This window comes from Sorex fumeus, unplaced genomic scaffold (assembly GCF_029834395.1).
Source record: "Sorex fumeus unplaced genomic scaffold, SorFum_2.1 ptg000006l, whole genome shotgun sequence".
NCBI classification, from domain to species: domain Eukaryota; kingdom Metazoa; phylum Chordata; class Mammalia; order Eulipotyphla; family Soricidae; genus Sorex; species Sorex fumeus.
This window is the reverse complement of record NW_026606063.1, coordinates 40,877,451-40,904,507: the sequence shown is the minus strand read 5'-3', so window position 1 is coordinate 40,904,507 and position 27,057 is coordinate 40,877,451. Positions and strand designations below refer to the sequence as shown.

Sequence of the window (27,057 nt, the reverse complement as noted above, 5' to 3'; positions counted from 1 at the left end):
TAGTACTCTCATTCAATATCCGTGCTGCCACAACAAAAGTGTGATCTCAGAAGCACTGCTATCATGTGTGTCTAACTGCAATTGGAGTGTGTGACCCTGTCATCACAACAACCCAAAGGGCAGGGAAAGGGAGAGAAAAACTAATTTTCAGGGGCTGGAGAGATTGTCTTTCATGCTCCTGGCTGGGTTCAATCCCCAGGATCCGCTATGATTCCTCAAGCACCACCAGGAATAATTCCTGAATACAGAGCTAGAAGTAACCCTGAGCACTGCCAGGTTTTCTCTGTTCAGGAGTCACACTCAGCAGTGCTCGGGGCTTACTCCTGCCTCTGTGCTCAGGGGTTACTTCCTGTCGTTTTGGGGTACCATATGGGATGCTGGGGAACGAACCCAGGTTGGTCGCATGCAAGGCAAGTGTCCTACCCAGTGTGCTATTGCTCCAGTTTATAATTTAATCTTGTCAATGAGTAAGTATCCTACGCGTGGCTATGTAACGCTGCATAATTTCTTCTCACCATATCTTAAAGCCACAGAGCTTAATTTGACTAAACTCCTTTGGCGTCAATGGCTTGGTATTAATTTTTAATGATTTTTTCTGTCCCTTCCCTGTTTTAAGTTATTACGTCTGATTTTTGGTTCAAACCCAATGGTGCTCATGGTTGAACCCAGGTCCTCGGCATCTTAGGTTACTTTTTACTGATGTTACTAGTATACTGGTCAGCAGAGAGCTCCAAGGGTATCTGCCTTTACATGCTGAAGGCCTGCGTGCAGCGCTGAGCACTCTGCTGTCTCCCTGACTATAAATATACGCTGCTGAAGTTCAAAGCTGCAGAAAGTCTCAGTTGCTTAGTTTTTGGTGCAGTGTTCAGAGGGCCCTGGGGTCGCTTCCAGGATACTCAACCTCCCGGGCCCGGAGATTCGATGCTTAGGGAAGATGAAGGAATCTGCAAGCACAAAGCAGTGCTGCTGGGGCCACGAGGGCAGCAACCGTGCTGTCGTACTAAGGCGACAGGAGGGGACTGAATGCAGGCTTCTGACCATCCACCATCTCGTCCCCGCTGTCCTCGACTGAGCTGACACCAGCCCCAGTCCTCTTTTTTGAGTGCCTGCTGCCAGGGATAGAACCCAGAGCTCACAGGTGCAAAGGCACATGCTCTACTGCTGAGCTGAATCCCTGTTCTCGCAGGCCATCTTAAATCTGTACAGCGAGAACAGGCTCAGAACACTGAAAAATAAAAAGTACTGAAAGGTTTTAGAATGTGAAATTGTTTTGGCTGTGTGATTTTTTTGTTTGAGGCCACACTTCGGTCTGTGGTGCTTGATGAACTTTATTAGAACCCAGGGTTGAGGTCACAGTTGCATGCTAGGCAAGCACCTTAACCTTTGTCCTATCTCTCCAGTCTCTGACTTCTTTCCCTTTTGGGGTGGGAGAGGGAGGTTGGGCCCACACTGGGCAGCGCTCAGGAGATCCATAAGTGACACTGGGAAAATCTACCCTATGTCAGTAGCATACAAGGTAAACCCTTTTTTCTTTTTTGCTTTTTGGGTACACCTTGCAATGGTCAAGGGCTACTCCTGGCTCTGCACTCATATGGGATGCCGGGGATGGAACCAGGGTCTGCCGCATGCAAGGTAAATGCCCTACCCACTATACTATCACCCCAGCCCCATAGACACCATTTTTTAAAAAATGTAGGAGTACTTCTATTTATTCAGCCACTGATTAGCTGATTGAATTAGGCATGAACTCCACTCACAGACACCATTTTTAATTTGTGGGTCATACCTAGTGGTTCTCAGATGAAACTCCCGCTGGTGTTAGGGGATCAAGTGCTAGAGATGAACCAGGCTTCCCACGGATCATATAGGATGGCAGGGATCAAACCTGGGTCTATCGCATGCAAAGCAGAATCTTACCTGCTGTACTATCTCTCTGGTCCCAATCTCACTAGCCCTATAAGCTATCTTCCCATTCCATAAGTGTGCACTTTCTAACATACGAAAACAATATTTTGCCAGCTTTGACGTATTTAAGATTTTTTCCCTTTCCTGCTGACATGCCAAGTAATTGAAGTTTGGGGGCTTTTTTGTTGCTTTGGGGCCACAACTGATTATTCTCAGGGTTTACTTACTCTTGGCTTTGTGTTGAGGGATAATTCCTGGAGGGGCAGAGGATTATACTGGGTTGCCAAGGATCAAGTCCATGGCAGCTGCATGCAAGGCAAGCATCCTATCTACTGTACTATTTCTCCAACTCGAAGCAGTTAAAATTTCTTAAATGAAGCCTGGATTTTTCTGTTTGTTGGGTCACACCTGGCTGTACTCAGGAATCACACCTGGCAGGGTTCAGGGGGTATTATGGGCTGCTGGCAATCGAACCCAGTTGGCTGTGTGCAAGGCAAGCATCCAACCTGCTGTACTATTGCTCCAGCCCCAAACCTGGATGTTTTATTGTAATTAAACAGAAAAAATACTCAGTATTTTATTTTAATAATAAGAAAATTCTTTTTGTTTTTGAGGCCAATTCTGCAGGGATCTGGAGGCTAATCCCAGCTCAGTGCTGAGGGTTCTTCTGTGGTTTTTCAGGAACCCTGAAGTGCCAAGGATCAAATGTTGGGCTTACACATACAAAGCATTCTAGCCCTTGGAGCTATTTTCCTGGCCCCCAAACACGCAACATTTTATATCTATTTATGCAAAATAGCAAATGACTTTATTGTCCTTTTTAAAATTCTCTGCAAAATCTCCAAAACAGAATTATTCAAACAGGAGACTAATTGAAAACTTAGATGATCCTAAAATAAACACTTTGTCTTAAGTACAACTAAGTTAAAATAAGTCACTGATAATAATTTTTTAGAATACCAGAACAAAGAGCAATCACAAAAGTGATGATACTTATGGGCCATAGCAATAGTATAGTGGGTAGGGCGTTTGCCTTGCATGAGGCCGACCTGGGTTCGATCCCCGGCATCCCATATGGTCCCCTAAGCACGACCAGGAGTAACCCCTGGGTACAGAACCAGATGTAACCCCTGAGCATTTCCAGGTGTGACCCCCAAACAAAAAAGTGATGATACTTAAGACATATCTATCTGTTATTTTGCGCTACGCCCAGGGGTGCTCAGGGCTTACTTCGGGCTCTGTGTTCAGGGATCACTTCTGGTGTGCTGGGGGTACCATAAGCGTACCAGGGATTAAACCAGGATCAGCCATGTGCAAGGCCTAGAGCCTTGCCTTTTGTACTATTTCCCTGGCTCCTAGACAGCTTTAATTATTTTTAAAACAGGAAATAATAATGGTTTTGAAACTGTATAATTAAGGCTGCCAAGACAGCTCAGTAATAGAAAGCCTTTCAAGGATAAGTCCTTGGGCTCATGCCTGGCATCACCAACACATACAAACACACGCATACACACACACCCATGCACACGAATGCACACCCATATGCGCTCTCTGCTTGCATTTTGAATTTGTAAGACTCTGGATTCCATGCCTGGAGCCACAAAATTGAAAAAGAGTACTTTTTATGTTTAAATGAAAAAAAAAAAACCTTAATCATACACATTGCCAACTTTATATTCCAGAGAATCAAATTCATAAATATGGGATATGGGTTTAAGTACAATAGTGTACTTAAAGGGCTGGGATTTAGACTTTAATAAACAGTAAAATTATCAGCTAAGACTAAAGGTAAACACCAAAATTAATACAAAGTGGCAAAGGTTTACATAATGAATCTCCTGGGCCACACCTGGCAATGCTCAGGGGCTACTCTTGGCTCTGCACAAAGGAATCAGTCTTGGCAGTGGTCAGGGGACCATAATGAGATGCAGAGATCAAACTTGGGTTGGCTTCACACACTGTACTATTGCTCCAGCCCCTAAGAGTCTTTTGTAGGTCACAGGCCATCAAATGTTGGGAAGCGATTTTGTTTTGGATACCTAGTGGTGCTGTGCTTGGGAACCCATGCACGAGAGACAGAGAGAGAGAGAGAGAGAGAGAGAGAGAGAGAGAGAGAGAGCGCACGCGTATGCCCTCCGGATGAGAGACATGTGCTCCAGCCCTTTGAGCTCCTATCCTGGTCCTTACCTGCTTATCTTTACCAGGCAAGTATCTTGAATGACCCAGACAGGGAAAGGAGAATAGCAGTGTGTAGTGCTACGCAGCACCAGGGATTGAACCCAGGCCTCCTGAATGTAAAACATGCACCACAGTCCTTTGAACCATCTTCCTACACCCTACCCACCACCCCTACACACACACACACACACACACACACACACACACACACCATTTATCAAAAAGCATACAGATTATTAAGTATGCAAATAAAACACTTAAAAAGTACAATGGGCAGGAACTGGACAGATAGTACAGTGGGTAGGGTACCTGCCTTGCACACAGCTAACCTGGATTCCATCCCTGGCATTCCATATGGTCTCCTATGCACCATAGGGAGTAATTCCTGAGTACAGAGCCTGGAGTAACTCCTCAGCTTTGCTGTGTGGCCTAAAAACACCAAACTGTACAATGGGCAAAAACAGGTGTTCAATCTGTGTGTGACCCTGCTATACCAGAAAAAGGGTTTGATATTTTAAAATTAAAGTTTAATTTTAAAATTAAATCTAAGACAGTGGAGTTCATGCCCAATTCAATCAGCCTAATCAGTGGCTGAATAAATAGTAGTACTCCTACATTAAAAAAAAAATGAAATCTAAGACAAATTAAAGTGAACAGGCTAAACAGCTACTTTTGATGTAGGCAGGTAGATAGGGAAAGGCCCTTGGCAAGGAAACTTAGGTCAACAGAACTTCTGCGAGGAAAATCCTAAGACTGATCCACCCTGTGGATACTGAAAACAGACCTGATAAGACCTTCAGCAGACTCTGAGGAGGTTGGACCCCTCCCCATAAAATTCCTCAACACCCCCCCCCACCTTAATCTGATTAAAATGTGATCCAGCCCTGAGAAGACTCGTCAGGATCAAGAGCCTATAAAAGACACCTTGAACAAAGGAATAGCAGCACAAGCTGCCTGAGCTCATGTGCTGCTTGCAACCGAGTACATGTGGTACCTGACCACATGTGTCACCCGCATCTCCCCTCGTGAGATGTGTACTTTCATGCTTTCCTATCTAATGCTGGGATGTGCATAAGGGCTCTCTCCACCCTTAGAGTAGCTCTCTCTCTCTATGTCTCTCTCTCTCTCCCTCCCCCTCCCACTTTCAAAAAACCCTCCAAATAAAATCTGTTTTACTTCACTGCTTGTCTGCTCCTGAAATTCCTTTGTGCAAACGAGACAAGAACCCAATAACCCTGGATCCCAGGTGGCAGAGGCAGATTGGGAGAAAATGAGTATCTTTCTCCTCCCCACTCATGTGAGCCACCCGTGGGGTTCACTGACATCACTTTGAATTCTAGGCCTGGAGAGATGGCTTGCAATACATGCTTTGCATATATTGGAACTGTGGGTTCCAACTGAGGGTCCTTACGCCACTGCTCCAGGTGTGACCTCCAATTAAAATAAAATTTAAAAACACCAAGTTCCAAATAAAGGGGGGAGGGATGTCTTAACAGGGGCTGGAGTAATAGTACAATGGGTAGGGCATTTGCCTTGCACGCTGCGACCCAGGTTCAATGTCCAGCATCCCATATGGTCCCCTGAGTACCACCAGGAGTAATTCCTGAGTGAAGAAACAGGAGTAACTCCTGAGCATCTCCAGATGTGACCCAAAAAGCAAAAAATTAAAATCTAAGCATTTAAAAAATCCCCAGAACTCTGTAGGGTCCCCCAAGCACCACCAGGAAAATTCCTGAGTGCACAGCCAGGAGTAACTGTGCCTACTGCCCTCTCTCCCCCCAACACCAGCTCCTCTGGGCATACCCAAAAGCAAAAACACAAAACAAACAAAAAAGTGTATCTTGGAATCAACCCAGGAATCCAACAGATAAGTGGATAATGAAGGTGTGGTATATAATACAATGGAATACTATGCAGCTGCAAGGAAGGATGAAACCATCCAATTCGCTACCACTTGGATGCAGCTAGAGAATATTATGTTTACGTCAGAAGAAGGGCAAATACTGGATGATCTCACTTATCTTGTGGTAAACAGATAAAAGCACAAGGTAATACAAGGTATCAAAGGGAAATACCAAGATTACCTTGGACCTCGGATAATAGGAATGAGGGTAAGGAAAGAAAGAAATCGAGGTTCAAAAAGACAGACAGGGGCCAGAAGCCCTAGGCACACTGGTAGTGTAGAGAGGTAGGGGAGAGAGGGAGAGAGCGTGAAAGAGAGGGAGAGAGAGAGAGGGAGGGAGAGGGAGAGGGAGAGGGAGGGGGGAGGGAGAGAGAGAGAGAGAGAGCGTTCAAAGAGACAGACAGGGACAAGGGGCCTTGGGCACATCTGTAGTTTAGAGGGGGAATATGTGTGTGTGTCAAGAATCAACGACATTGTGAGCATAAGATCCAGACAAGAACCAAACTTAAAATGATGCCTGTCAGGGAGACACACTGTGGGGCGAATGGAAGCCTGGAACATGGGGATCCCAAAGGGAAGTTAGCACTGGTGATGGGACTGGTGTCAAAACATTGTAAATCATGATGCGTATCTTCCACGAGGGGGGCATGCACTCCAATTTTTGAGCTATCTCTGGAGTAATAGCACAGTGGGCAGGCTGACCTGGCCAACCCAAGTTGATTCCTCTGACCCTCTCGGAGAGCCCAGCAAGCTACCAAGAGTATCTTGCCCACAGAGCAAAGTCTGGCAAGTTACCTGTGACGTATTCGATATGCCAAACACAGTAACAAGTCTCACAATGTTGCTGGGCCTGCTTGAGCAAATCGATGAACAATGAGAGGACAGTGCTACAGAGCTCTGTCCCAATATCCTTCTGTTTAGCACTGTCTTTTCATTAAAAAAAAAAAAAGTCTTTTTTGGGCTGGGTATGATATAGCTCAGAGTGCTAGTGTGCGTGCCTCGCATGCTTGGAGGCCTGGGTGCAATCCCTGGAACCGCATGGTCTCACAAGCAATACACCGGGAGGAGCTACCAAGCATTGTCAAGTGTGACTAAAACCAAAAACCTTTATTCTTTGTATACATATTACAGTTTATAGCTAAAACCAAGTCGATGAATTAAATAAATTTTTATTTTCTGTGTGTGTGCGTGTGTGTGTGTGTATGAAGGGGATCACTGCTGATACTGCTGAGGATCAAAGCCAGGACTCCTGCATGCAAAGCAGCTGATTGAGCCATCTCTCTGACCCTAAGTTACTTTTCTATACTGGGGACTGCCCAAAGCAAGATGAAACTGGAATTATGTCTTTTAAAAATGAAGCTTAGAGCCGGGGAGCCTGTACCAGTTATAAGGCTCTTGCCCTGCATACAGCTGACCCAGGTTTTATCCCCAGCATCACAGATGGTTGCCTGAGTAAGCCTGAGTAAGCCTGTGGCTCAAGTATCCCTACAGAATAAAAGGGACCAGAGACAGCATACAAACGACACCCTGAGTTTTATCCCAACATAGCAAAAGAAAACAGTAATTTCCTAATAAAACTATAATAACGGAATTTCTAGATTAATACAATTAGCAGACAACGCTGATGCTTCAATGCATCTTAAAACAATAATTAACTCTATTCTCTTCATTATTTAGAAACAGATTAATAGTCACCAAAAAAAGGAATCATTACAAACTCACTAAAATCCCTAAAATGTTAGAATTATAATTTGAGTTATTATAAATACATATTCAAAAAATATAAATAAGAAGAAAATTAACTAAATACCCTTACATCCATAATCATTTTGCAGTTTTTACAAGGTCCGATTTGGCTAAAGAGCTGGAGAATAAGAGCTTCTGTCACATCTCTGGAAAGGTTACCAACATATCTGAAACACAAAGAAAAACAATTTACCACTTAAAATTTGCCCCTTTTGATCAGGGTTTTTTAAACTGAAGGGGATGGAGCGATAGTACAGAGGTAAGGCACTTGCCTTGCATGTGGCCGGCCTGGGTTCGATCCCCAACATCCCTTATGGTGCCCTGAGCCCACCACGAGTGATCCCTGAAGCCAGAGCCAGGAGGAAGCCCTAAACAGTTAGGTGTGGCCCAAAATCAAAACGAAACAAGGTCCGGAGAGAGTACAGTGGGTCAGTGTGCTTGCCTTGGCCAACTGGGGTTTGAGTCCTGGCATCCTGTCTGGTCTTCTAAGCCTGCTAGGAGGAATTTCTGAGTGCAGAGCCAGGAGTAACCCTTGAGCCAACACCGGGTATGGCCCCAACCCCCCAATCTCCAAATAAAATAAAATTTTAAAAAAATTCCCCAAAAGTTGTTTACTGGAAAACAATCTTTGTCTTACACAAGTTGGTTATAGTTTTGAAAAGTTTGGCAAAGGCTGGGGATGGAACTCAGTGGTAGAGGTATTGCCTTGTGTGTGAGGTCCTGGGATCAATCCTTGGTATTACAAATGATAATAGTAATATAAATAAAATATATTTTCTTGGCAAAACTTCAAAATAGTAGTGGGGAAGCTAGTTTTCTTGGGGGTTGGGCGGGGGTCGGGATTTAAAAGATGCTCAGGGATCATTCCTGACAGTGCTTTGGGGATCACTCTTGGTGCTAGGGATCAAACCTGGGTAGGCTGCCTGCCAGGCAAGTGACCTTCCTGCTGTATTATTTTCCTTTCCCCTGGAAGCTTGTCTTTTGTCAAGGTTTTGTAAATTAACTTGTCCTTCTTAGGAAGATAAGCGTGAAACATTGACACATTTATGAACTGCTGTACTTATACAGAAGTTTTAATATAACCAATCCAGGAAAGCTTTGCAATCTTGTTTTCAGACTGGGTTCATGCGTTGCAACTTCTTATTACTGCAAATAAAATTTTCTTCAACTTTTAACTCACACAATTCCACTAACACTGTCCCATTCAGGCAGACTTTGGTTTACACAATAAACATCTTTTCACATTTTTTATTACTGTGAAAACCACATTATGCAGTGCTTGGGCAAGCTGAACTCTATGCAAGTCAGCAGAGCTGATGCTGGGGTGTGCAGTACATGTGGTGGCAATGAGCACACGCAGAGTCTTGCACATTCACACCAACTTTCTCTACCATATGAATCACTTCCCCAGCCCTAAAAATTATGACTGATTTATACAAAGAGTGAATTTATAAGCCCATACTACCAATATGCCCTTTACTTAAAAGATTGATTTTTAAAAAAAAAAAATTTCCCTTCTTTTCCCTTTGTTTTTGTGACAATTGCTGCACACACTTGTTTGTGACACTGGGGGTTCAAATGGCAGTGTTGTCAGATCACAACGGCATACAGGAAAAGTGCCAGGGATTGAACTTTCGCCTCTTGCTTTTAAGGCAGATTTGTTGCCATCAAGCTATCCTTTCCTTGGTCCTTAAGGGTTGGTTTGTTTTTTTTTTTTTGTTTGGGGGCCATACCCAGCAGTACTCTGGAGACCATGAACTCTTATCTCAAAACATCAACACAAGCCACAATTTTTTTTTTTTTTGCTTTTTTGGGTCACACCCGGCAATGCACAGGTGTTACTATTGGCTCTACACTCAGGAGTTACCCCTGGCGGCGCTCAGGGGACCACATGGGATGCTGGGTATTGAACCAGGGTCGGCCACATGCAAGGCAAACGCCCTACCCGCTGTGCTACTGCTCCAACCCCACAAGCCATAAATTTTAGATTCATTTCCTTCTTTCCTTTCACTTGTTCAACAAATACACAACACTTACCACAAAGGAACTGGAACAGGTTAAAAAGGCAAGGGGAAAGTCAGAAAGACAGTATAGTGGGTAGGGTAGATTGACTTGCACACGTCAAACTGGGTCCAAACCGAGCACCATATACTGTCCTGTGAGCAGTGCAAAGAGTGATCCTTGAGTAAGCCTGGTATGTCCCAAAAAACCAAAACCAAAACCAAACAAAAGGTCAAGGGAGAAGTGCTGATTCTTTTTTGTTCTTTCTTTTGGGGTCATACTCGGCAATGCTCAGTGGTTACACCTGGCTCTGCACTCAGTAATTACTCCTGGCTGTGCACGGAGGGACGATATGGGATACCGGGGATCTAACCCTGGGTCAGCTGTTTGCAATGCAAATGCCCTCACCATTGTACTCCAGCCCCAGAAGTGCTGTTTTTTTTTTGTTTTGTTTTGTTTTTTTTGCTTTTTGGGTCACACCCAGAGATGCACAGGGCTTACTAGTGCTGATTCTTAAGGAACATGCACATTTAAATAACTGACAACAGTATTCAAAAATAACAGTAAGCTATTCAACAGCACTTATGCCCGTACTAAAGATTATTATTTTTGTTGTGGATTTTGGTTTTTGGAGTCCATATCTGGCAGTAGTCAGGGCTTACTCCTAGCTCTGCACTCAGGAATTACTCCTGGCGGGCTCAGGAGACCCGAGTGCTGGGGATCAAACCCAGGGTGGATGTGTGCAAGGCAAATGCTCTACCAACTGTACAATCGATCTGGCCTCCTATAGATTTTGATTATCCCAAGGTTTTATTCTGAAAATCAGTAAGGGGAAAAATTAAGACCTTATCTTGCCTTTTGAATAGAAAATCCAATAAAATATGATCTAATGACTCTAGAGGAAAAGGCTTTTGTTTCATTAAAAAATGGTAGTTGATGGGCCAGAGCAATAGTACAGTCGGTTGGGTACCTGCCTTGCATAGGACAGACCTGGGTTTAATCCCAGGCATTCCATAAGGTGCCCTGAGCACCAACAAGAGAAAGTCCTGAGTGCGGAGCCAGGAGTAAGTCCTAAGTATTGCCAGGTGTGGCACAAAAATAAATTTAAAAAAATGATAGTTGGGCTGAACAGATAGTACAGAAGGTGCTAACCCTGTGCACGCCAGGCCTGGATTTTATCCTCAGACCCTCATACCACATGTATCACATGTGTCACCCACATACCACAAAGACTGATCCCCAAATTCACAGCAGGTGTAAGTCCTGAGCACTGCCAGGTATGCCCATCCCCCCAAACAAAAAGAAACAAAAAAAACCCTGGTAGTCAAGAGATTTATACAATTAGTATTATATTAACAAAAAAACATAAGCCCTGTTGAAATAATTGACTCACGCAAGAATCATTAATGGATGAAATCATTAGGGGAAAGGTTGGTGTGATCATTAATAGAGTGCCCAAGTTTTCACATAGATTACTCAACAACTGCAAAGGAGAAACCCTTATGCCCTTAAAAGTGAGTCTTGAGCATTTACCACTCTGACCATTCCACTTTAAGATGGACTGTGGGGCCAGAGTGATAAAGAGTACAGCCAGTAGGGCACCTGCTTTATAAGCATCCGACTGATTTGATCCTTGACATCCCATCTGGTCCCCCAAGCACTGCTAGGTGATCTCTGTGTGCAAATAATGCTGCCAGGTGTGGTCCCCAAACAAAAAAATGTACAGATGTCGTATACACATGTCTACATATGAATTATATCACCTATAAAATATTCCAAAAAAATGGTCTAATTTGAATCTGGTCAAACTTAAATTTAGGTATGTTTACAGGGGTTGAGGAATATAAAAGTTTTAGAGGTCTCAGAGAGGCAAAAGTATAGCCGAAGTGACATCTGCAATTGTCTGTTTATTGCAGTACTCTTTACAATAGCCAGAATCTGGAAAAAACCTGAGTGCCCGAGAACAGATGACTGGTTAAAGAAACTTTGGTACATTTACACAATGGAGTACTATGTAACTGTTAGAAAAGATCAAGTCATGAAATTTACATACAAGTGGTACTACATGGAAAGTATCATGTTAAGCGAAATGAGTCAGAAAGAGAGGGGATAGACACAGAAAGATTGCATTCATCTGGGGAATGTAAAGTAACCTAATGGGAGACTAACACCCAGGAGTGGCTGAGACTAGTACCAGGAATTTTGCTCCATGACTTGGAGGCCAGCCACACATGCTAGGGGAAAAGGAAGCTCAGATAGAGAAGGGAGCACCAAGTAAAGGGTGTTGGGAGGATTCTCCCAGGATGGGACAAGCATGCTGAAAGTAGACTATCGACCAAACATGATTGCCACTCAATGCCTCTTTTGCAAACCACAGCACTCAAAAGGAGAGAGAGGGAAATGCCCTGCCACAGAGGCAGGGTGGGATGGGGGCTGGGGGCTGGGAGGTATACTGGGATCTGTGGTGGTGGGAAATGTGCACTGGTGGAGGGATGGATGTTTGATCATTGTATAATTGAAACCCAAGCACAAAGATGTGTAAGTCTGCAACTATACCTCATGATGTCTCACTATTAAAAAAAAGTTTTAGAGGTCATGGGAAACTACCTGTGACGTATTCGATATGCCAAACACAGTAACAAGTCTCACAATGGAGACATTACTGGGTCCACTCGAGCTAATCGATGAACAACAAGAGGACAGTGCTATAGAGGTCATAGGAGCCAGAGTGATACAGGGCATTTGCCTTCCAAGCAGCTAACCAGGATTCAATTCCAGCCACCCTGAAAGTTCCCTGAGTTTGCCAGGAGTGATCCCTGAGCAGAGTTAGGAGTATGACCTGAGCACTGCCAGGTGTGGGCCCCAAAACCAAAAACTTAAATAAAACTTAGGGGTCAGAGAGATAATACAGTGGGCAAGGTGCTGTACTGCCTTGAATGCGGCCAACCTGAGTCAATACCCCAAATCCCGTCAGGAATAAGCCCCTAGCTGGGTGTGACCCCAAAACCAAAAAATAAAACCAGATGTAGAATATCATATAAGAAAACTTGTTGATCTCTTTAAAAAAGAAAGGGGGAGGGGCAGTATGATAATACAGTAGGTAGGTGACTTGCCCTCTATACGGGTGACCCAGATTTGGTCCCCTGAGCCCTGCAAGAAGTGATCCCCTAGTGCAGAGCCAGGACTAAACTCTGGTGTGGCCCAAAAACCAAAGGAAACAAAAATTACTGGGTCAGAGTACAGCAGACGGGGCACTTGCCTTGCACAGTGAACCTGGGTTTGATCCCCAGCACTGTCTAAGGTTGTCCAGGTCCTGCAGAGCGTGACCCCTGAGCAGAGACCCAAGAGTAAGCCCTGAACACCACCAGATAGCTCCAAGGGCTAGAGAACATATCTGCATGCCTGAACCCTGGATGTGTCCCTGGCAGAGCGTGAACTCCCTAACACTGCCCAAAAAGATCCTCAACCAACTAGCCAGGGGGAAAAAAAAAACACAACTGGGGCTGGAGAACAAGGTTCCTGCCTTGCACTGGCCTCTTTGGGTTGATCCTCGGGGCCCCACACAGTCCCCCCCAAGCTCCACCAAGAATGATACCTGAGCACAGAACAAGGATTAAGACCTGAGTGCCACTGGGTGTGGCCCTCAAACCAACAAAACAAAAACCACCCCCCCTAAAATAAAAAAAATACGGTTTGGGTTTTTGTTTTTTTGGACTGGGGTGGGGGGAAGGGAGGGGATTAGTGTTTGGGCTACAAGTGGCAATATTCAGGGCTTACTCCTGGGGCAGCTAGAGCACCATATGTAGTGCCAGGGATCAAACCACAACCAGCTGTATACAAGGCAAGCTTAGCCTTAACCCTTGTACTATCTTTCTAGCCCCCACAAAGCACTGGAGTCCGTATTGCCTTTCTATTTGCTTACTAGTTATGGTCTATTACAGTCTATAAACTCTTTTCAGTAGCCTACACTAGCTTGGAGCCTCGTTGAATGAACTCTGAGCACAGAGAAATGCTTGAGAGGAAGTGTCTTCCACAACAACTTGATTTCTAACATAAGAATTACAAAAATAAGATTTCATATCAAAGAAATCAAATGAAATTACGTGTGCAAATAAAAAAATTCAGAGTAAAAAGTGACTTGTTTTTTGCTCTTTATTAAGAAGTTAATGACTAATACCTAGTTTAAGTTTTCTTGAAGGGTAGGGAATGGCAAAACCAGGGACTGCGAAGCCACGTATGCACTTTACCACTGAGCTACATTCCTTGCCCCATACCTCAAAATTTAAAAACAAGTCTATTTGTAAATAAAAACTTTGGTTTGAGACAAAAGCCCAACATACATATATATTTTGGGGGGGGGCAGGGAAGTAGGGGTTGTGGGCTACACCTGGTAGCACTCAGAACTTACTCCTGGTGGGTTCAGGGGACCATATGGACTGCCAGGGGTCAAAACAGGGTTGGACATGTGCAAGGAAAATGCCCTACCCACTACATACAAAATACTTTGAGTGGAGCAAAAAGTGCGTTATAGTTTGCAGAATATTCTAAATATTCTTTTTTTTTGGGGGGGGGGGGGAACATACTCAGCAATGCTGAGGGATTATCCCTGGCTTTGCACTCAGGAATTACTCACGGCAGTGCTCAGGGGGACAGGGGATGCCAGGGATCAAACTTGGGTTGGCCGTCTACAAAGAAAACACTGTACCCACTGTATTAGGAACTCCAGTTCCTAACATTCTCATTTTTATATTATTTTGGGGGGAGACTTGGGGCTATACTGGGTAGTGCTCAGGGTTTACTCTTTCTCTGTGCTAACAGATTCTTCCTGGTGGCATTGGGAATGACACCATGTGTGCGGCCAGGGACAGACAAAGGTTAGTCACATATGAGTGGCTTAATACTATCTATCTGACAAGACAATGCTCAGTGATTCTTATTTTGTTTTTAGGTCACACCAGGGGATGCTCAGAAGGTACTCCTGGCTCTGCACTCCGGAATTACTTCTGGCAGTGCTCAGGGGACCATATGGGATATTGGGATCAAATACAGGTTGGTCGCATGCAAGCCAAGTGGCCTAGCCACTGTGCATACAATCTTTCCAGGTCCTTTATGATTCCTTAATCGCATACTTTGTCACATCTGTTTCCAAATCTGAAGGATTTCCTATCAAAAATGTGGATGTATGTTAAACGTGTTGTAATTATTTTTTCCCTTTTGGCTACCAAGTAATTTCTTTCCTACACTTAAAGAAATCCTCATTCTATGACATTTTAAGATTGAAAAGTCTCTAAAGTGTCGCCTTCATAAAATAGGCCAGGACAATTAGACACTAGTCCTGGACAAGGACAATAGGCTAAAGGAGAGATTGAAGAGAACTAATTTTGGTGGAAAATATTAGTGGACTCCCAAATTCAATGCCAGAGGCTTTGGCACCAGTATCCTTCCTGGGATGTTCTATGGACTGATTAGAACCATGAGCCTGACAGTTGTCTCTCTTTTCTGAACATTTTCTATAGCAGGTTCTATAAACTTTTTACAAATTCTGGGCATACAATATATATTTAATATTTTTTATATATTCTTTGCTGCTTGCATTCAAGGAAATTCTAATACACAAACAAAGCAGTTGCAAGCCATGGTTCCCTGGCATGTCTACTGGACTACTAAACAAAAGCACAATTTTCTTACATTTACATATAGTTTTTATTTTTCAAAATTCTTTTGGAATATTAAATTATCCCATTTTTAGCTGTTCCAATGACCTCTGAATTGAAGCAGTCCATGTTGATATTTATTATGTCACCTCTGAGATCATGTGCCAATCTTGTGCGAACTGGAAAGTAAAGACAGGGAGTAGAATAAATTAACTATTAAAGAAAATAATAAAGATTGCCTTTCTTGGGCAACTAGACAATTATGACTGTGAACCGCTTGTCGGTTAATACTGTATTAGTACAGCTTCCTTAACATGAAAACTGGATTGCGGTTCTCTGAGAATGTCCTTATTAGGATAAATATGTGGTAAAGCAAGATGACTTCTCAAATGGTTAAAGCTAGAGGCCAGGAGCAGGTTGGGCGCTTATTTGCCTTGCACGTGGCCGACCCAGGTTCAATCCCTGGAATCCCATCGGGTGTGACCCCTCCCCCCAAAGAGCCACCAAAAGTCAAATGGTTCGTCTAAAAAAGAGGTAACTGGGAGGTAGTCCAGCAGCAGGTAGGGTACTTTTCTTGCACACTCTGAACCCAGGTTGGATCTCCACCATCCCATATGGTCCGCCTGGGCACTTTCAAGAGTAACTCCTGAGTGCATAGCCATGAGAAATCCCTGAGCATCACCAAGTGTGAACCCAAAATTCAAAAAAAAGAACACATAAGGCAAATGTTGGCAATTGGCAAAGCCACGTAAAAGTACTGTAATCTTCAAAGTGCTATTTTCATAATATAAAACTTTGGTTTTATATTTTCAAAATAAAAAGTATGAGAATATTCAATGGAAGGTCATTAATACTGATAGTGAAAATGACAGTTTATGTAGGCACTACATTTTCTATTAACATGGATGTTTGAAGCTTGGTAACCAAGTTCTATTCGACAAAACTGGAATCCAAAAACCTTAAATTTAACTGACAAAGAACATGCTAATCAGCTGTAAGCGTACTGGCCTAGTATGGTCACGGGTTCCTGCTAAAAAAGGAAAAAAAAAGGTGCTCAATGTTATACTGAACTGAGTTTGTATTTGAGTTATTGTCTGCATAAAAATACAAAATCTGGGGGGCAGAAATTTAGTACAGCAAGCAGGGCCCTCGCCTTGCACATGGCCAACCTGGGTTTGATCTCCAGCACTCTCTATGGTCCCCTGAACACAGTCAGGAGTGATTCCTGAGTTAAGAGGAAGGAATAATCTGCTGGGTATGGCCTTCCAACTGGGCAGAGGCGGGGGATAGAGCAAAATTTGATGAGGACTTGTGAAAATTTAAATGAAAAGGCTTTTCTGTAATTATAACTTCTGTAAGAGATTTTGTGTATTCATTTTACTTATATAAGGCTCACTCATAGGGTCCACGACCTATGGAACACTGTAAGTACTGTAAGTATATGTTAAAGAGATAAACACTGTTCTCTCTTATAATTTCTTTTAATATTACAACTGCAATTTACTTCATTTTTCCTGACTAGTTCAGAAAGAATATTTTATGTCTTATTCTATTAACTGTGTGCATTTCAGGAAAGGTAGTCTGTTGCTCATAGCTGAAACCCTCAAATTATGACTTTAATTACCATACCTCCTGCACTGGTAGATCAGACTTTGTAATTTCTACACCAGTCTAACGGAATGTATTTAACTATGAAGGAAAACATCCTTAGGCATCAATGACCACAAGACTTCTCATGTTGTACTTATTTTGCAACAAACTGACATTTTAGATGACTGATATTTTGTTAATAAACCTACTTACTGATTTCCTTCTCATATGCCATATCCACTGGTAATTCCTGTTGCTCTAGTTTCAAAAAATACCCAGAATCCAAACACTCCTCACAATGTTTCCAACTGAACACTGGCAATCAGCAACTTAAGGTGATGCTGAATGCTCCTTTGTGACCAAGGAAGGCATTTCCATGAACCAGGTTAAGCAGACAGGTGAAATTCAAACTGACACCAGATTTTGCCTTCAAGAATGAGTCTTGATACACTGTTTGGAATTGTACCAGTTTTTAAAAACAAATTTATTGATCACTTGCCATGGATCAGACAATGTATAAAACTATAATAAACCAAAGTAAAAAAAAAGTTGGTAAAATCCAGGGATTAGTAGCTGCTTATAATTAATCTAGATTGGTTTAACTGGACGAACTGAAGTTTTGGTTGACGCAAATTGAAGCAAGACAGGAAACTGTAAGGAAATGTTAAAGCAGGTCTATTTTGGTTCAAAGATTCTTGTGTGGGATGTTCTGGAGTATGAAAGGCAAAATAAGTTTTAAGTGTTAAGAGCTGAAGACTTAGGGCTGGAGATAGTACAGCTGGTAAGGAGCTTGCCTTGCATATGGCAGAGCTGGGTTTGATTCCCCAAACACCCCATTTGTTCCATCTCCCCTCAAGCCCACTAGCTCAGTCAAGTGATCCCTGAGCAAAGAGCCAGGAAGCCTGCCATGGAGTGTGGCCCCTTCTTCCAAAAAAGAAGAGCTGAGGACAGCAGAGTTGCAGGATGAAGAACAAAAAGGTATTATGATCATGGGTGAGCTGCTTAAACTCATAAAACTTAAGTTTTTCCTCAGCTGCAAAATGGATAGACTCATAGTTCTGAGCAGGATTAAATAAGCACATAAAGCACGTAGCATGGAAACACCTCCCAAGCACTCACTCAGTATTTGAGGACTAAAACTTCTTTATTTCTCCCTTGGGAATTGGGTCCCCTTCCCCAAACTGCTACTACCTTGCTTCAGACAGGCCTGAAAAGATTTGAATGGACTTCACTGATTCCCAAATCAGTGCACTACAAACAATGAGCTCCAGATAAGTTCTGGCAGTCTCTGGAAATAAAAACTCTGAAATAATGGCTGGAGTGCTAGTACAGTGAGGAGAGTGTTTGCCTTGCACATGGCCGACCAAGATTCCATCTCTAGCATCCCTTAAGGTCCCCAGAACGCTGCCAGGAGTAATGCCTGAGTGCAGAGCCAAGAGTAAGGCCGGAGCATCGTGCCATGTGCCCTCCACCCTCCAAAAACAAAAAAAAAAATCTTTGAAATAATCTAAAAACCCTAAATTCCAAAACATTCAAAACGAAAAATAGTGCTTAACCCACTATGTGGCAGGATAGGGTACTTTTAGCAAAGGAGGAAAAAAAAAGGTTCCCACAATCTCTTACCATACAAATAGCTTTTAAAGCAGTATTCTTTAAAACCTTTGTCTACAGACAGAAACCTTGCCAAAACACTGGGTTAGATCCCTGGCTCCGCCAGGGGATGAAGGTGGGGGGGATGCACTAATTGTTGTTCAGTATTGAAAAGATACAGTACCAAACAGACTACTACTCAAAAGTTTACTAATCCATGATGAAAAGAAAAATGCCTCGATTTCTCATCCAGATTACAAAATGGAAACTTTTGCTGGGGAAAACACAAATTACCCTATTCTGAATAACTAGCTTTTTTCCAAAAGAAAACAAAAATCCAAAAAACCCTCAATCTCTTATTTCTAACGCACAGACCTCCCAGAGAAAGGGCCAGTCTAGTAAGAATCAAATCGAAAAGCTGTCAAAAAAAAAAAAGAGAAAAGATTAAAAAAAAAAAAACCCAAAAACTCAAGGCGCTTCCTCCTCTTCCTTGGGAGAAAAGGAACAAAGACAGGACGCCCCCCACCCCCTTCGAGACTTTGGAACACAAAGGAGAACGCGGGGGCGGGGGAGGACCGGCCAGCGCACTTGGCACAAAGGAAACGTCCCGAGCGGGGCCGGCCAGAAACTCGCCAGGGGCGGCGGTGACTGAGGTTCTGCAGCGACCCGGACCCGTGCCGGACCCGGGTCCGCCGCTCGGACTGTCAATCAGCGGGGCAGGCCGCGCGGGGCCACGGGGCGCGAGTGCCCGGCCGCCCCTCCTCGATCCGGGCACGGAGCCCTCGCGGTGGGGGGGTAGGGGGTGGCTTTGCCAGGTGTCGCCCAGGGTGGGGTGGGGGCAGGGGGTCTCCAGAACCCTGGGCGCCCGCTTTGGGGCGTTTGGGTCGGGCCAAAGGCAGCCCCTGCGTCGAGTCGAGAAACAGATCTGGCGCTTTTCCAGCTGGCAACGGCGGGACTAAAGTTTAGCTTCCTGAAAATGAGCAGGAGCCGTCTCCAGGGGGAAGGGAAAAATGCCTAGGGAAGAGGAGAAAACGTGCTGGGCAGCGCCTGGGGGGGGGCGGAAACCCCCCAGGACCACCTTGGCGGGCGGCGGCGGCGGGGGACACGCGCCAAAAGAGCCGAGGCGGGTTGCGGGCGGGCAAAAGGGGGCGAAGTGGGAGCGCCTGGGACCTCCGAGGACCGAAGGCTCGCCGACTCCTGACCGAGAGCTTTGAATGAAAAAGTCTCTTCTCTTCCAGGCCCAGGACCACGGAGGGCCCGGGGCGAGGCCACGGGCCATGCCGCCGGAGCAGTGAAGATGCAGGGATTCGTTTGGGGGGGCTTGAGCCCCCTTCTCCCTCCACCTCGTCCTCGCTCTGCGCCCGGCTCCCGCGCTTCCTTTATTAAAGCCATCCAGAAGCGCGCTCGGGCCGGGCAGGAGCCGCGCCGTCGCGGCGTCCACGGAGAACAATGGGCCGGGGGAGCGGCGCGGGGCCGAGGCCTCACGCCGGGACGACCACCATCCCGCCCCCCTCCTCGCTGCCCCAGACTCACAGAGTCTTGGGCATCTCGTCCTCCATGGCTGCGGCTGTCGCGGCGGCGCCTCCGGGTCCAGCTCCCTACCCTTTGCTACCTCCCACCTCGTTTGAACGGCTATGGCTGCGGGATAACGGGGTGGCTCGGCCGCCCAGAGGTTACTCCGCCTCCTCCGTCGGCGGCAATTACACTAAAGCGCCCGGCCCGGCACGAACAATGAAGCCCCAGTGCAAGATGGCGGCGAGCCGGGAACCTCGGAACAGCCCGCGGAGTGACCCGGGCTGCGCAGGCGCAGAACCGTCCGGCAGGCTCAGCCTCGCGGCCGCCAGGCTGCACCTCCAGCCATAGGTTCACTTGTTGCGCAGCCGCGCTTGCCACCCGGCGCCGGGCGGCGGTCGCAGCGCGCAGGCGCGAGGGTTAACTCTTTCGGGACCTTGGGTCAACTTTTGTCTGGCCGCTGGAGTACAATTGTTGCAAGTGCGGGGGGTGGAGGGAGGGAGATAATGAAACTTAGAATGAAAGAAAGTTGCGTGGAAATTAGAAGTTGTCAGTGTTTCTGGAGAGGAAAATGTACTCATAGGCTAGTGGTTATCTTCTTTGTCTGTTTCTGGAGTCAAAAAGCGAAGTGCGCCGCCCGGGAATCGAACCCGGGTCGCAAGAATGGGAATCTTGCATGATACCACTACACCAGCGGCGCGGTTGGGGAATGGGCTGGGCAAAAAGACTTAGGACTAAGAACAAGCGTACACGTTTGCTCTTGGATGAAACGCTTTATTTGAAATTAAATTCTTATTCACAAACTAAATCTGTTTTTTTTTGCCATAAGAAACAGTTTTGTCTTCTCTCTTCCAAATATAGTTGAAAGGATGTTCTTCCGTTTTTTCCCTGTATGATGTTTTAAAAATAGAGGTCTCACCAAAGAGAATTTTCCTTTTTGATTTTTTTTTATTTTATCCAAATTTTTGAGAGCCAGTAAGCTTTTTCTAGATCTTTGCCGCATTTATTTTTTAAATGTATTTCGTTGGTATATCGCCTGTACATTAGAAGCATTTAAGAAATATAAATGGAAGTTAATCAGAAGTCAGAAAACCAGATGAATCAGATCGATAAATTTCGTTCCTCTACGAAGGGTGGAAAAATCAGAACTTTTGATGTGTGGTTCAACGTGCATTTGTTATATGAAATATGTTCTCACCCCCGCTCTGTGAGCTGGATCCCCCAGTTTCCTGCCAGCTCTTTGAGAAATACTTCTTAAACACAGGAGAATGTACAATCTTTGAAATAGTTCCTCTACTGAATGGTATACTTTGAATTTCTATTTATAAAGTCTGTGACACATTCTTCAGAGATAGTAGAAATCTAAAAGCGTCTTTTTAGAATGAATAAGACAACTGTTAGCAGTGGACGGTATTTTTATCTTGAGATGCCAGGGATTAAACCCAAATCTCAGATGAGTACTTTGCCACTTAGTCCATTCCAGCCCAGAACAATGTGAGAGTTTTTTGCAATGTATTTCACATCTTATAATTCACCCATGAAGAGCCATTTTTGTTTTATAGCAGAGATGTACAAACATCACTGTAATCAATGTAAGAACATTTCATGACCTGTAGAAAAACTGATTCACCTCACTTGAGCATTCATCTCACTAATCATCTTTTTGTCTCTATAGATTTGTCCCTTTCTAGACATTTCATATAAATGGAATCATATTATGTGGTTTCTTTCATATAACAATATGCTTTTTATGTTCTATGAAGTAGAGTATATAAGTACTTTTTTTCACCAAATGTAATTCTATTTTATCAATATAGCACATGTATCATTAAATTTTTTTAATGTTACTAAAATTTATCTTTATTACATTTATTTATAATTTTACTAAAACTTTATTGACATTTTTGTTTTGAGTGTCATATATCACTCACAAACTAAACATAGATTAAAAAAAATTGGAATTCTCTCATCCTCCCCTTCTTGACATAACTAATATTAACAGGTTAGTATAAAAGCTTCCTCATTTTATTTTTAAATGTTTATGACTACATATGTTTATGAGGACTTATGACCTTTTATTATTTTTTAATTTAGTTATGCCATGGAAGTTACTGTGCTACTTTCTTCTCTCACCTAAATGTACATCATAAGATGTTTTCCATTTCAACTAAAACAGATCAGTGAATTTTTTTTGAATTTTTTATAATAGACGCAAAATAAGCCATAAAACAAATGTGCCATAATTTGTTAAATGGCAAATTGATTAAATGGCCACAACAGTATTGATGGATATTTAGATTACTCTTTTTTAATTATAAATAATAATATATGCATCTTGGATATATCTTTATGAATTGATATTTTAATTTTTGTTGGATTACTAAACATGGTATTAAATTATATAGCTATGTTGATAAAAATAGAACATATCTATGTTGGTATATTTATATGTAGATAAGTATTTTTTAAAGGTATTGAACATTCATGGACTGGGCAGGTGGCTTTGATAAAATACATGTTTTGCACGTAGGAAACCCTGGGTTGGAGCCAAGGCATCTCAAAATGTAAACAAACAAATAGAGAAGGTCTGAGTCATTGATACCCTGAACAAATATTGGAAAACTACTACCTCAAAATGCCTCCCTGGGGAATCATGCGACTTATTCAGTGGTTGCTTGACCACCACATGGAGTGCTTAACTTTCTTCTTTCTTCTGGGATTCTCTGTCTCTCCTCTCCCTCTCTTCCCCCCTCTCTCCCTCTCTTTCTCCCCTTCTCTCCCTGTTTCCCTGTCTCTCTCTCTCCCACTCCCTCTCTCTCTCTCCCTCTCACTTTACCCCCTTATGTGATTCTCTCTCTACCCCACATTTTCTAAATAAATTATTTGCTTCACTAAAACAGAAAAATCAGTACTTGAGATCTCCACCATCCTCATCCCATTTCCTCTGGCATTCATAATGTAATCTTACTAATTTTTGCCAATATTATAGTTGAAGAACGATACCTTCTTCTATTTGTCTAACCTATTACCAGAGTTGAGCATTTCTTCACGTTGTTACTTTTGCCATTGGCACTTTCTCTTTATAAATGACCTATTTATATATCTAATCTGTATTTATATGAAGTTTTTCAATCTCATCACTCTATAGAGCTCTTTTTATTTTTTTTTATAATAAATCACAATTCTGTCATATAAGTGAAAAATACTGTAATGCTTTTTTTTTCTTTTTGGGTCACACCCAGCGATGCTCAGGGGTGATTCCTGGCTCTGCACTCAGGAATTACTCCTGGCGGTGCTTGGGGGACCATATGGGATCCCGGGGATGGGGGATAAAACCCACGTTGGCTGCGTGCAAGCCCTACGCGCTGTCACTGTACTATTGCTCCAGCCCTGTAATGCATTTTTAAAATATATTTTCCATCTACAGATGTTTTAAATTTATTTAGGCAATATGTTTAGCTTCACTTATATTACTTCTGAATTTTCTCACTTGTGTAAGATATCACTGAAGATATCACTGAAGCAAGAGTTTAACTTTTTGATGTCTGAGCCTCGGTACCCATCCTACATACTGGTCCACCAACAGGCAGTGAGAGCCGCCAGATCAGTGGTATTCAGCTTTTCTATAGTCAGGTCTGAGACTATATAGTTGATTGAGAATTTGGACTGTATACAGTAAGAACTGAGATACGAATAAGTAAGAAGGTATGAAAATAAATTTCACTAAGGTACTTTCTTTAAAATTTTTTTTAATTGAATCACCATGAATTACAAAGTTATTCATGATTGAGTATAATTCAGGCATACACTATTCCAGCATCAGTCCCTTTACCAATATCTACTTCCCTCCACCAATGTGTCCAGTTTTCTTTCCACCCAGGCCTGCCTCCATGGCAGGCACTATTTTTTTTTCTTCCCCTCATCTTTTTTAGACACCGTAGTTGACCATATTGTTATTGATAGGGCATTACACATGTCACTTCACCTCTTTTCAGCATAAAGTCCTTTCAAAAGAAAAGTAGAATAATGGCAGGATTATAGATTAAAAGTTTTGTTGTTGTTGAAGTAAGCATACATTTTAATATAAAGTGACCCCCAAATCTCTCCCATTACTCGCAGCAGTATCCTAGTGCATTCACCACTTTTCTGTTGGGTACTGTACCAATCACAACTACTTTCCTGAGTTTGGGAAAGACAAGAACATTTTAAAAGATAAACTACAGAAATTAATAAGGGTTCAGATTATCACGACCCTGCTTTATCCATTCTTTGCTGAATACTGCAGAACAGACGGGATTGGGGGATGCTGTTGCCCTTAGGAATGGTGACAATTTGCTTTTCTGCTGTATCATAACCATTCGTCTTAGCCCAATAATGTTTGAAGTTAAAGCTCTTTGTATTAGCACATGCCACCAATGAAATTGTGAGTCAAAGAAAGATTACTTGACAGCAACCCCATCTCTAGAATTGCACAATGGAATCAACACATGAGGCTCATGTCCTTCTGAAATCAACACATTTGCACTTGCTCCTCCGTGAGTGCTGTTTCCCTTGAACTGAACTGAGCATCAGCAGATGGTTTCTGTCTTCTGGGGCAGAATTATAGATTTGGGTGTTGTCCAAGATAAATATAGATGTTGAAGTTTTAATCACTACTGAGAGTATTCGATATGCCAAACACAGTAACAACAAAAGTCTCCAATGGAGACGTTACTGGGCCCGCTCGAGCAAATCGACGATCAACGGGAGGGCCTTTACCTTTACCTTTACCTTTATCACTGTATCACTGTCATTCCATTATTCATCGATTTACTCGAGTGGGCGCCAGTAACGTCTTCATTCGTCCCAGTCCTGACATTTTAGCAGCCTCTCCTTACTCATCTTTTCCAATGTTGCCATATTAGAGACTCTTTCAGGGTCAGGGGAATGAGACCCGTTATTGTTACTGTTTTTGGCATATCAAATATGCCACAGGTAGCTTGCCAGGCTCTGCCATGGGATTTACAAATATCATAATAAATATAAAAATGCTAATGAATTTTGTAAAAAAAATTAAGTGAGGGCTAAAAAAGACAGTACAGTGGGCAGGGTGCTTGCTTGCAGTGGCCAGTAATATTGTAATATGGAAAGCTCTGTATGAATTGAACTCAAGTACAATACAGAAGTGACTGGGCCTTTGAATTTGCTTTAGGGCTCCACTGGGCTCTACTGGCAGAGCTCAGGGGTTACTCCTGGCTTACTCTTGGCTCTGTGCTCAGGGATAACTTCTGGCAGGGCTTGGTGGAATGCATGTGGTACCTGGTGTCAAACCTAGGTTTTCAAGTACAAGGCCAGTGACCTACCTGATGAACTATCACTCCAGCTTCTCTTTTGTGCTGTCTCTTCACTGAGCAGGTTTTTGGTAAAATCTTTTCTAGGTTTTAGTAGCAGAAATAACTCCTGTGTCAAGGTCAGTAACACAGTCAACTTTAATCTATCAAGAATTGTTTATTGAGAACTTACTAAGCTAAGTGTGTTGAGGTAGCTTAAAGTACCCTCAAAAAAAATTTAAAGAAATATGTGTATATATATATCTTTTATTTAATATATATATACGATTTCTTTTGTAATTTCTAGGTGTTGCTAAAAAGGAGAGTTCATGTTTTTATGTTTTTTTTGGTGTTTTTAAAGAACTGGCCAGGGAAGGGGGAGGGGGTAGAGGTGTGGGAGGGATACTGAGATCATTGGTGGTGGAGAATGAGCACTGGAGGGATGGGTAACTGATCACTGTATGACTGAAAGGCAAACACAAGCGTTTGTAAGTTTGTAACAGGACCTCAGGTGATTCACTAATAAAAAATAATTTTAAAAAATTGTTGGCCATACTCAACAGCGCTCAGGACTCATTCCTGGTGGTTCTTAGGGACTATTTGTAGTTATGGGGACTGAATCAGCTACATGCAAGACAGGAGCTTTACCCGGTAGTATCTCTCTGGCCTGTATTTTTCTTTTTCTTTTTGGGTTACGATGCTCAGGGGTTGACTCTACAGACAGAGATTTCTCCTGGCGGTGCTCCAGGGACCATATGGGATGCCAGGAATCGAACCCTCTGCCCCAGTACTTTGGAGAAAAAAAAATTCTGCTACTGATTTTTCTGATCTGGAAAGAACTTAAATACTTGCTCAATGAATTAATGATTTTTTACATTAATTCCCCAAGTTCAGCCTAATTTACTTTTGTTCTATATGTATTGTTGTTTATGTTCATAAGCTTATTTTTTTCCCCTTTGGGGTGGAATATTTTTGTTGTTGTTATAATGCGAGGCATCCAAGCCAGAACCTAATACTAGGAATCTACGTAAGTTACAACCTGGGCACATGGATGCAATATTTTAACCACAGAGATGTAATCATATAATCCGCATCAACCAGAAACCATTTTCTTTTTTTAAAAAAAGAATCCATTCATACTAGGACAATTATTAGAGATCCTACATTCTTCTTTGATGCTTGCGTAATATCATATCTTATGACATGAGGACACAGCTTTTAATCCTACCTATCCCTGCTTTTCCATTTCCCTCAATCTGCAACACCCCATCTCTCCACTCTTCCTCATTATTCTTTCATCTAGCACCATTTATCATTTACACAGCAGTGCCAGTGCCATTTGCACAGTTGTGCCTGGAATGGTAGGACTCTTTTTCTGACAATACTTAGAGCTGCGTGCCTTCTGCAAGAGGGAGCGAGTGAAGGAAGGGGCTAGCGAAGACTTCAGGTGTTCCCCCCAGAGAGCTGGGGAAGAGACCTCTTGGGTGTCTTTGGGGTTTGCCCGAAGCGGGGTGGGCTTCGGAGGCGCGGCGGGACGGGCTGGGTTTGGGGTGGGGGAGTCCGTGGGGGCCCGGTGGTGAGCTCAGGGAAGGCGGGGCGGCGGCGCGGGCGCTCGAGACCCGCGTGGGCGGGCGCGCGGGGGGCGGGGCGGGGGGCGGGGCGGGCGGAG

The 27,057-nt window shown here is 43.4% G+C and overlaps 1 protein-coding gene and 1 non-coding gene across 8 annotated transcripts in view; both read right to left on the bottom strand.

Annotated features, from left to right (window-relative positions):
• TIA1 (TIA1 cytotoxic granule associated RNA binding protein) overlaps window positions 1–20,447 on the bottom strand; it is a 40,561-nt gene extending 20,114 nt beyond the window's left edge. The window contains exons 1-2 of one of the 7 annotated variants that reach the window (XR_008794256.1): window positions 20,101–20,439; window positions 7,803–7,899 (exon numbers count right to left, since the gene is read on the bottom strand). Coding sequence is in view for 6 of the 7 variants with exons in the window: in XM_056127626.1 (XP_055983601.1) it covers window positions 7,797–7,899; window positions 20,101–20,126 (129 nt within the window). In the remaining variant the exon portion in view is untranslated. Of the gene's footprint in view, window positions 1–7,796; window positions 7,900–20,100 lie in introns of all 7 variants that reach the window. The other 6 variants (XM_056127636.1, XM_056127626.1, XM_056127591.1 and 3 more) reach the window with 6 other exon arrangements.
• Window positions 20,448–20,708: 261 nt separating this feature from the next.
• TRNAG-CCC (transfer RNA glycine (anticodon CCC)) lies at window positions 20,709–20,779 on the bottom strand. Its single transcript has one exon. It is a non-coding gene; the product is annotated as a tRNA-Gly (tRNA).
• Window positions 20,780–27,057: the final 6,278 nt, after the last annotated feature.